The following is a 12053-nucleotide window of genomic DNA, read 5'->3' as shown; positions in this document are numbered from 1 at the left end:
CTTATTTCAGCGTAATATTATCAAGTTTGAAATAGAAAAGGTATCTAAGATGAATTGAGTTTACAATGCTTTTCACAATTAGAAAACTCTAAAGTATCTACTGAAAGGCAATGCTATCAATAAATTTAATAGAATGATAATAAACACTATATTCCTAGTATTATGTGAAAAAAGAACACTATCAAGACAATTTTACAATGTTTTACTAGGAACAAAATATAATTGTTCATAAATGTTTGACATACAGCTGAATTCTGAAAATCACAGAGAATTTTGACACTACTGTAAAACTTAGAAGCATGAGAACATTCACTATCTCTTTATGATGTATATAAAAATTTTAAAAAGCAAATCAAGTGTCAATTATTTTAAATTTAGCAATTCAAACAATGAAAAGGAGTCACAAATTAATAAACTGCTTCATTTATATTAAATGAATCAATATACCACATATATCCCAGAAAGAAAATTTTACAAAACTAAAACCAAGGCAATTATTTTTTTATTTTAATTTTCTTGTTCTTGTTACATATAGAATTTGCAACTGAGAGTATAATTTATCTTGTCCTATGGGTATTGAAAGTTTACAACAAAACAACAAAAAATGTGATATATCAAAGTTGTTGATATTTCAATAAAAATCGTGATATTGCAATATATACACTATTTTGACATAGCACACAACTGTCCATATCTCTCAATATTTTCAACATCATGAGTAAGTTTTAAAAATATTTAAATGAAAACTAATGTTAATAATGTTTCAAAGTTTTTGATAGTAAAGGACTGACATAGCACACAGTCTACCATCCCAATGTTATGACTCAATAACTAATATTTATGTAGTCCTACTGGGTGCAGGCACTAAAGTAAGCTCCTCATTTATATTTCTCAATTGAGTTCTCATAATAACTACATTAGGTAAGCACTATTACTATTCACATGTTTTTGAATGAAGAAATTAAAGTGCAAAGAATTTTACGATTTTCCAATGAGCAAACATTTGGATTGAGCAGTATGAAACCAGAATCACCAGAATCTCTGCTTTTATTTTTTTATTTTATTTTATTTTTTTTGAGACAGAGTCTCACTCTGTTGCCTGGGCTAGAGTACTGTGGCGTCAGCCTAGCTCACAGCAACCTCAAACTCCTGGGCTCAAGCAATCCTCCTGCCTCAGCCTCCCGAGTACCTGGGACTGCAGGCATGCGCCACCACACCTGGCTAATTTTTTCTATATATTTTTAGTTGTCCAGATAATTTCTTTATATTTTTTAGTAGAGACAGGGTCTCGCTCTTGCTCAGGCTGGTCTCGAACTCCTGAGCTCAAATGATCCACCCACCTCAGCCTCCCAGAGTGCTAGGATTACAGATGTGAAGAACCACCGCACCCAGGCTCTGGTTTTAAATAAGATGCCAAATTAATGAATTTACCAATCTTCATTTATTATGGTCACTTCTAGACGTATACGCTCTAAGATTTAGACATAAAAATAAACACCACCTCTAGCCTCTCATATTCATCTTTCTCATGTTTTGCATGGAGGTTAAAATTGCTCTGTAGTCGGGAGTCAGTGCCAGTTGAATCCCCTGGATGCTAAGCTCTTTAAGGCCTGAGATCTTATTGCTTTTGTTCACTACTCTTTACTATGCATCAGCATAGGGCCTAGTCCATAGTAAGTACTTATTGAATCAGTGGAGGATATACAAATACACATCAGGTGTATTATCAATTTTTAATAACAGTGTCAGTGGTAGGAAAAGTTGTGGATAAGAAAAGTCATTTATACTCTTTGCTTATGAATTGTTGAATTAGCCTAGAGTTGATGATATTTATTATAGGAAGTAAAAGTCTGTGAGTTGAGCCATTAAATATAAAAAAGAACCATGTAACTTAATTCCCTCTATGATCCAAGTGACATATTGAAAAACAGGCATTTCTGGTGAGAAATACACACTATACACCCAGTGATGACTATATGCTTGTCCCTGGACAGGATGGCAGGGGTAATAACAAAGATACTGCATTGGCTGACATTATAATAAAGTGAGCTCTGTGCCCAGACTAGTTTTGCTCAAGTCCCATTTTCCTTATTTACTAGCTGTGAGATTTTGGACCATTGATTTACTCTTTAAACTTTTCAGTACTTTTATTTACATAAGATAGGAAAATAATAGTATTTATCACTTTTTTGCTCTTAGGGTATTGTGAATTGATGCATTTAAATTACTGAGAACAGTGCCTGGCACCTAATGTATACATAATATGGTTAGTACTTATTAAACACCTATCATGCCCCAGACTTTGGGCTACATGTATATAGCTGTGGAAAACAAAACAAAACAAATTATCTATCTATCTATCTATCTATCTGAGAGACTAGATCTTTGACCAATTACCCTGAAATTCATACCCAAAATCTTTGAGAGTAGCTTATAAATTCTAAGCATATGTCCCCTATAAGTTGGTGGCAATGTATGGGCTCTGAAGCCTCACTGACTGGGCTCAAATCTCTGCTCTTCTTCTCACAGTTTCATGATTATAATTTTCAGAATGTCATGACACCTCCCTGTGATTGTTTTCTTGCTTTTCAGTGTTTGCTTCATAGAATTATTGGGGAGATTAAGTGTGATAGATATGTTAAAATCCCAGACATAAAATATATGCCCGATACATATTATATCCAAATAGTGGCGTTATATGGATTTTAAAATAAACTTTAATTTACATGAGTCTGAAATGTTAGTGATTTGTGAATTACTACCAATAAGCTATTGTTTTAGCAACATACAAATTAGAAGCATATATTTTCTTTTCTTCACCCATGTTGCAATGCAATGTGATGATTTCAGCTTTCCTCAACATTGAGGGCAATTCGAAGAATCTTAAGTTTATTAATATGGAAGGTGTCGGTTTCACTTTACCATGTTTCTTTGTGGAGATTTCAGATGTATAGCCCTAAAGCTGTCAACAGCAGCTGAATTGGTAACCAGATCCAAAAGATACTTCTAAACAACTCTCTTCTGGCCTCATTATGTTATATTACACATAGATATACTGCAACCTAATATATCACCTGATATTTTTTATGATGAAACAGTTCATATGAGGAAAAAAAAGAAAGAATTATGCACTGGAAATTTGTTATCTTATATAAATGACAGGGTGAGGAGATTTTTATCTAAAGCAAATAATTGGAAGATTCCACAGCTAAAAACTGCCAAAATATCAACGTTCACGCCATACTGTGCAATTTGAGTTAGAAGTAACTCAAGACATCACACAGGGAATAAGATTTGCATCTAACAGTATGAAACTGTGTCATTAAAACACAGTAATCCCTTTCTAGGTGGATTTATTATGTATATCATGAATATTAATCTGTCCTGATTTAAACTGTGTTGACATAAGCAGTCCCCAAATGGAACAAGAATTGTGTTATTTTTCTGCCTTCAATGGTTACTCTTTCACATTTTCCATTCCATTTACTTCTAAGTGGATACATGGAAAGTATAAATATGGTGACATTATTATAAGTTTCTCTAAATGATTTTTCAGAGAGACCAATTGATTTGTTATTATACTGAGTGTGTTGGCCTGGGCTGCTATAACAAAATACTGTAGACTGGGTGGCTTCAACAATAGACGTTTATTTCTCATAGTTCTAGAGGCTGGGAAGTTAAAAAACAGTGAGGGCTCTCTTCCCAATGTGCAGACAATTGCCTTCTTCCTGTGTCCTAACATAGTGGGAAGAAAAAGAAAGAGAAAGATCGAGAGAGCGTGCGCGTGCGCGGGCGTTTATGCACAAGCTCTCCAATCTCTTTTCACAAGGGCGTGAATCTCATCATAAGGACACTACCTTCATGACCTCATCTAACCCTAATTACCTCCCCAAAACCTCACCTCCTAATACTATTACTTGGGTCTTCAATTTATGAATTTTGGGGAGGACACAAAAATTCAGTCCATAACACTAAGGTTGTAGTAATGCATTTACGTTATTGCTTTGTACAAATTGTTAACAGGCATTTAGATGAAATATTTCATGTTTCAATAAATATGTTCAAATAAACATATATTCATTAGGCTACATAATTGCAAATTGGCAACAGTAAAAAAAAAGATAGGAATATTATCTTTAAAATTATAAGTTTGCTAATTGAATGCACTGCTAAGAAAGTCTTACCTTTCGAGATAACTTTCCTAAGGCTTCTCTATTTTTCTGAAGATGAAGTTGAATAACAGATTTATCTTTCTGAAACATTTTGTGGCTCCCCAAACAGTGGTCACTGAAGGAGAAAACATGAACACAATCATATCCTCTCGTAATACTCCCAAACTGTGCATTTTCCTCTTTGACTTCATTTTCTTTTATTTTTGGAACTTATTTGAGTAAAAGAAAACTGTCTCTCTCTCTCCATATCTTTATACACGCACACACACACACACACACACAGGTGTGTGTGTAAATAAGTTGAGGGGAAAATATATATCTATATATGACAAAATTTTGCAATTATTTTTCCAATGCATTATGTTAGAAAATAGATATGTTTAGAATGGTCATAATAAACTATAATATAGAACACTTGACGTATTCAAAGTTAGTTTTAACCAGCCATGTGAAAGCTCACAGCTGAAGATAATATGCTTCCAGGTGGTCTATTTGATGCCACAATGTCTATGTGTGGATCACTGTATTGAGGAAGCAGAGGGATGTGATGGAAATGTCACAGGCTTTGGAGACAGATTTACTACCTCTATGACCTTAAGCAGGCCAATAAAAATAAAACTATCTGAAACTCAATATTTTCCTCTTTAGAATTGGGATATTAATTCTACATCAAAGGGTTGACAAGTAGATTAAACAGAAAAAAATTCTACATATTTCAGAAATTTCTAATGGCATTATTATACTTTCTTTTTCTTTCTTCCTCTGTCTTTCTCTCTTTTTTTTTTTCCCTCCTGTGAACATTGGCCAAGCACAAATTAAATGATGAGCACAACAAATTAACTACTTCACAGCATATTGTTTTAAATACAATCTGATTCTTCTGTGAAATGACGGGCTTTTGTATGGACTTCTTTATAGTTTAAAGCTTTCATCTCTGGTGACTCAGTCATTAAAAAATGGGATGAATTATGTTAATGCACTTTGTTTAAATATATGGAGGATTTCAGGAGAAAAAAATCTCATATTAGAAATTTGGGGTCCTTGCGGTGATAATTTCATTTATATGGAAAATTCATGAAATATTTGGCAGTACCTATTCCCCCAAAAATGCCAGACAAATAGAGCATTACTCTGTTAAAATTTACTAAGTTCCTGTAAATGTTTTTATTTTAACAAGTGTTATTTTTTAATACTTAAGAAAACTCGGTACCTATCTGCTCACCAGAATGGTGAATGTTAGTATTCATAACATGTATTCTGTAGCCATTCCTATCCCAATTGTTGGTCTAACTAGATTCTTGTCCCAGGGCTATCCATAGGGCTCCTAATATCATTCCCTGAGTTGTTTTATCTGCCAGTCTAGATAGATGTAAGGCATGGCCAGTGCATTTCTTGACTAGTTCTTTGAACTATTGATTTCTCCTTCCTCCTTCTCAAGGTTCTGCTCCAGTGGTCTATCCTTAGAATCCATCACATGTACTCAAGTACCTCTCCCTTCACCTCCCTGTACCGCAGCTCTTCTTCCCTTACTTAGAGTTCTGTTTTCCTGTTCCTGCCCTCAGGTCCAATTTAAGAATAATGACCCACCTCTCAAAGATTCGTTTTCTCCTTGTATTGAAGCCTGAACCTATTTCAAAGAATTCAGCCTCATATATGACTGCTGCCTTCTTTCTTGAACTGACTTTATCTTACCCACCTGTGTGTACACCCCTTACTAGAATTGTCAGATAAGATACAAGATGTCCAGTATGTATGAATTACAGAGAAACAATGAACAAATGCTTTTAGTATAAATGTGTTCCATGTAATATTTGATACATACTTGTACTAGAAAGTTTATGTGTGTGTATACATATATATACACAGACACACAGAAATTCAATTATAATTGGATGTCCTATATTTTTATTTGCTACATCTGCCATTTGCCAATCCTACCCCTTTCTAAAATTAGGTCCTAATTGTTTCCTTATATTTGCCTCCTTGTATATGTACACATGTCCTCGTGTGTGTGTGTGTGTGTGTGTGTATGTGTGTGTGTGTGTGTGTGTATGTGTGTGTGTGTGGTGGAGTCTGGCACCATAATTATCAGATTTGGGGTAATTATCAGATTTTGGAAGAGTCCTTTTTCATTATATTTTTTTAAAGTTACATTAAAGAAATACATTCTCATGGAAAGTATTCAAATTGTACTAGATTGCACAAAAGAGATGAAAAAAATCTTCTCTTTTTCTACTTTCCAGAAGAGCAATCACCACGAGTTTATTGAACTTTCTTTGTAGGCTGAAATAAATGGGTAAACACGTATATTTCTGTTACAAATGACGTAATTATGTTACGGTTATTCAGGCTTGGGTATTTGGCAGTCATTTTTGGAAAATGAACAAGGTGTGCCTGTCGCTTTAAGGAAAACAACTGAACTTTCATGCAAAATCAGAATTTTGAAAGCTTTATATCTCTCATTATGAGCTTGTGAGCTTCCCCATATTTGAAGACTTTTATGGTGCAATCAATACGAATATTAAGTAATGTAATTTTTGATATTTTATAATGAAATATATCAACATTTATAAGATCTGCAAATCCAGTAAACAAATTTGTCTTAATGACAATGCTTGATGTTTCAAATTTTGCATGGATAAAAGATGCATCAGTAGTGCAAGATAGACCAATGGATTCTAAGAAGCCTAGTGTGAAAAGTTTATTGATAATTTTTCATATCCACATTGCAACTAAATTTTAAAATACCATCACTTGTTGATTTTGGTGTACTATCAAAGAATGATATACACAATTATCTGAAAATACTATTAAAATACTCTTCTTTTTTGCAAATCCATATTTGTGTGATGCTAAATTTTCCTCATATACTTCCTCCAAATCGACATAGTGCAACAGATTGAAGGTGGAGGCAGAGTGAGTATTCAACTATCTTCTATTAAACCAGACATTAAAAATATTTCTAAACATATAACAATGCTACACTTCTTACAGATTGTTTTGGAACATATAGTTATTTTTAATAAAAATATGTTATACGGGCCGGGCGCGGTGGCTCACGCCTGTAATCCTAGCACTCTGGGAGGCCGAGGTGGGCGGATCGTTTGAACTCAGGAGTTCGAGACCAGCCTGAGCAAGAGCGAGACCCTATCTCTACTAAAAATAGAAAGAAATTATATGGACAGCTAAAAAAATATATATAGAAAAAATTAGCCGGGCATGGTGGTGCATGCCTGTAGTCCCAGCTACTCGGGAGGCTGAGACAGGAGGATCGCTTGAGCTCAGGAGTTTGAGGTTGCTGTGAGCTAGGCTGACGCCACGGCACTCACTCTAGCCTGGGCAACAGAGTGAGACTCTGTCTCAAAAAAAAAAAAAAAAAAAAAATATGTTATATGTATTCACATGTAAATAAAGTTTATTATTAATTTTAATTCAAATAATAAATTAATATTTTAAAAATTTGTCAGTTTTAATTTCCAACATGGTAAATATTAATAGACATAGTCCACAAAAAATATTTTGGGGATGCTTAAAAATTTGTAAGAGTTTTACAGGAGTCTGAGATGAAAATGTTTGAGAACTACTGTTCTAGAACATATAATGAATTATGGACCTCAATTATTAAGTTTTGTAAAGGAAATAAAGAGTGTTAATTCAGCAAGTCAAGTAAGTTTAGATGGTTTAAAGAAGGCTCTGCTAATTTATTTTGTTTTTTTACTTTGCATTAGAATTTTTTTGTTTATTGTATTAACCATTGTTTTATATACCATAGGGCTTCATTATTCATTTTGTTGGAGTGAAGCGTCTAGTAATTCTTACAGAGACAGTTTATGGAAATTAAATATTTCTGTTTATGAACATGTCTTTATTTTTACATTGCCCTTGAATGTTGCTTTGTTAGTTCTAGGATTCTAGGTCAAATTATTTTCACAAACTATTCTTGTGCTAGCATTGTCACTTACGATTAAATCTCTGCTGTTATTCAAGGGACTATAGAGCCTCAAATAACCATCACACTTTCCAAGAGCTGTGAACTACTCTTTACCACTGTGCCATCACTATACTTGGTAAGGTCACCATTGTGATCAGTTTTCCTGTAATGATTGGGGCTGTGCTGTTTAGTATTGCACCCAATAGATACAAGTGGCTACTGAACAATTGCAATAAAGCCAGTCTGAATTAAGTAAGATGTGCTATATGTCTAAAATGCACACTAGATTTTGAAGACATCACAAAAAATAATGTAAAACATTGCAATATTTTACTTTGATTATATGTTGAAATGATAATATTATGCATTTATTGAGTCAAATAACTATATTGTTAAAATTTATTTCCTGTTTTCATACTGCTGTATTGTGGCTAGTAGAAAATTTAAAACTCCTATGTGATCCACATGATATTTTTATTGGATGGTGCTGACCTACAGAAAATAAAAAAGAAGAGAGAAAAAAGACATTAGAGAATAGAAAGAAGGATGGTATGTAGAATTTAATGAGTAATTGCAATAAGGAAAAGTAACTTTTTGTTTGAAAATTCTAAGTATCATAAAGGATAGGAAGATAGGCTACCATATCACGAGAAAGAGAAATGAGAAGCATGGCCCCTAAAATGGGTAGCATAGAGAGAAGAGTCTGTGCTCTAAGAACAGGCCACATTAGGCATTACAATGCTCATAATGTGAACACTGGCATTATCCATTTTGGATTGTACACACCAGGTGTTTTTCTCAATGTGGTAATATTTCAAATATGGGTGCTTGGTATATTTTATTTAATAGCCATGTATAAAACTTCAACTGTTAAATTAACTCAATCTCTGTGATATAATCAAAAGTTTAGGCTTATTCTTCATATATATGTATACTAGAAAATCAAGCTTTCTGCACATTTATTATTTATTCACTCAACAAATATTTGATTCCAGCTATCTGCTAGTTACTATCTTAGGAACTGTTATGAGTATACTTGTCATTGAAGATGAACACTAAAAGGCTGAATCTGTGCACATAATTGTCCCTATTTCCTATTCGTAAATAGTTCAAGTTATTTTAAAGTACTTCTATGGCAATATGTTTATATAAATGGAGCTTAATGACCTGAATACCAAAAAATGATATGTAAGTATTCAGATTTGTCTTATGGACAAAAAAAGCATCCTAAATAATATTCAACCTATGAATATTGATTACCAATGCCTTAGGCACTCCTTATAAACCAACGTTTATGAGCAGTGCTCTTTCATTGGAATAAATGCATTTTCCTGTTTTCTAGGATTTGAACTAGGTTCAAATGGTATTCATTTTTATGTGTAAGAAGTAGTCACAGAGTTATATTGTGAAATTTTAAACTCATATATAGAAAAAAATTATTTCAATTTGATTTCGTGAACATTGAGAGCCAGAATTGTTGATCACTTCTGAAGATATGTCAAGAAAACTCAGTAATTAAGCTGGACTTTTAATACTTACGATGACTAAGTCAGAAATGTAAGGTGAATATAATAAAATATTATAATATAAATTGTACTATGATACTGCACAGAGAGTTTTTCATTTGGCATTTGCTACTTAAAAATTTTTACAATGCTACATCCATCATATCTATGATTCTAGTAAACTGGTCTTTGCAACTAATAAAAGAGCCCTGGATTTTATGCTCAACTTGGTATTTGGAGCTGACTCAGCACAGATAAAGATCAATGATACGTTGTTTCCCTAAGCCACTGCTCCTCCAGTTTATTCTTATTCTGCTTTCAGGGGAACCATGAATAGGAAAAGTTAAACGTCATGGCTTGGAGAGACAAGAATAAGTTGAATTCTAAAACTAGAGCTTGTAGGCATGAGTTGTTCAATAGAAAAAGCTCATGCCTTTGAACAGAGAACCTCTATGGGACATAAAGTGATACCAATGGCTACTACTCAAAAGAGAACTGAACCAAAGAGATCTAAACATTTCCTTTCAAACGCTCATTTTTCTTAAGAATTCCCTTCAGCACATACAAAGGCAACTATCCCTCATGTCTCCTCACTTGAATATTTTCATATTTATTTATACATATAGTACATATACTATTTTTAAAATCCAATAAAAATGAATGTCCCTCAAAGAAGTTTTTTTTTTTTTTTTTTTAATCTAGCGGAAATGTTTCATCACAACTCTCAAGTTTGCAATGCTCTATTAAGCAACACAGTCACAAAAGAAAAGTAATAATAGCAGGACAATCTATATAGATAGAATTAACTAAAGTCAGTAAGAAAAACACAACGGTGAACCCGTAACTTTGTATCTTTTGCAAAACTGAGCTTCAAGGAGCTTTTTTTGGGAGGGTATGGTATGCAAAATTTGTAACACAATCATTATCTGTAGAGATGAAATATACAGATTTTATTCTATGCTAAGGTTTAATTATTTTTCCCACAAAATCTTCAGAGGAGAAACGTTCTGTACACTTTATAATTACAAAACATTCAAGAACTAAGTTTAAAATAGCACATTTAAGCCTTATTAAAGAGATAATATCTAATTTGAAATAATACATAATTCAAAAATTCTCTAGCTAATTATTTAATTTTATTTAAGAAGAACAGAATACTAAATTATTTAAGCTTCAATTAATTCAAAATTGGGGGGATTTAATCATTCTCAGCTTTTAAAAATAGACAATACTTTTGAGTACCAAAAATAATGTGATAGCTACATATTTGCTTTCATAGTTCTAAGTACAATGAAATTAAATTATGTGCCTACATTTAGATCTGATTTTCCAAGTCTTGGAAAAATCATGCAACAGCTGTGTGATTCTTTTTGTCAAATCTGTTGGTTAATGATGCTTGCACAATTCAGCTATTTAGAAAACTCAGGTCTGAAATATGCTGCAATTTTTACATGTACCTTTTAATGATAAACAACCTTTATTTAGCACAAGCTCTTTCTTTGGAGAATTGTTCTCAAATGAAGGTATATACAGAGTATCTAGATATGAAGACATTTGTTCTAGTACAAAGTTATTGAATTAAAACCAAATGTGAGTTTTTGTGGCATTTTTTTGGTGGTGGTTAGCTATTTATTAAAGACAGAAATCAAAGTTAATTTTACAATGTTAGGAAAGGCACTTTGAATGAGATTAAAAACTAAATTAAAGTAACTCAAGATACTCTTACTGAATGATTTATTAACAGAAGGCACTTTTTTTATTGTGTGCGAGAGAGCTTGAAGTTATAACATGTTCCTTTAGATCCTCCCACATGATTCTGTGATTTTATAAGTGGAGGATCAATGTTATGTAAAAGAGAAATGCACTTTATCTGTTTCTTTGCTCAAAATAAATCTAAAAAGTTATAACAGAATGGATTATAATATTTGAAGCCTTAGGCTGTTCTGAATGTGTTGAAAATAATCAATTTGTTCAAGTTTGCTAAATGAAGTCCTTATTTCATTGAGAAGAAAAAAAAAGATACTTTCCCCCCAGCAATATATACAGCTCAGTTATTACTGCTAATGAGTATAATCTATTACTTAAACTGCATATAATGTAACTTAGTCTTTTCTTCACTAGTAATTAATATTTTGATTTTTACTCTGATTATAAGGCAATTCCAATTTATAAGCAAATGGTTTAATGAACAAATTAATACAAATTGCCATGGGATTTGGTATTATTTGTTAAATAATAGTTTTTCTTAAGGGGGTTATTTTAAAATTTTAATTAATAGGATTTAATTTTTGAGTAAGATTTCCTTACACTAATAAAAGAAATACATTTTCTCTACTCAGGAAGGCAAGGAGTGAGAAAATAAGACACCTGGCTAGACGGTCAGATCAATCTAATCAATGCTGGTGATGAATAAAGAGGTAGATACTGCATTCCTAATTTAAATTT

The 12053-nt window shown here is 32.6% G+C and overlaps 1 protein-coding gene across 6 annotated transcripts in view; it reads right to left on the bottom strand.

The window, feature by feature from the left end:
* PIK3C2G (phosphatidylinositol-4-phosphate 3-kinase catalytic subunit type 2 gamma) overlaps window positions 1-12053 on the bottom strand; it is a 372544-nt gene that overhangs the window by 290221 nt on the left and 70270 nt on the right. For all 6 annotated transcript variants that reach the window (XM_069491534.1, XM_069491537.1, XM_069491533.1 and 3 more), the window contains one exon: window positions 4185-4287. In XM_069491534.1, coding sequence (XP_069347635.1) covers window positions 4185-4287 — 103 coding nt within the window. The remainder of the gene's footprint in view (window positions 1-4184; window positions 4288-12053) is intronic.

The sequence above is a fragment of the Eulemur rufifrons genome, chromosome 16 (genome assembly GCF_041146395.1).
Source record: "Eulemur rufifrons isolate Redbay chromosome 16, OSU_ERuf_1, whole genome shotgun sequence".
NCBI lineage: Eukaryota > Metazoa > Chordata > Mammalia > Primates > Lemuridae > Eulemur > Eulemur rufifrons.
Note: the sequence above shows the minus strand (reverse complement) of the source record. Positions and strands in the feature narration are given on the sequence as shown.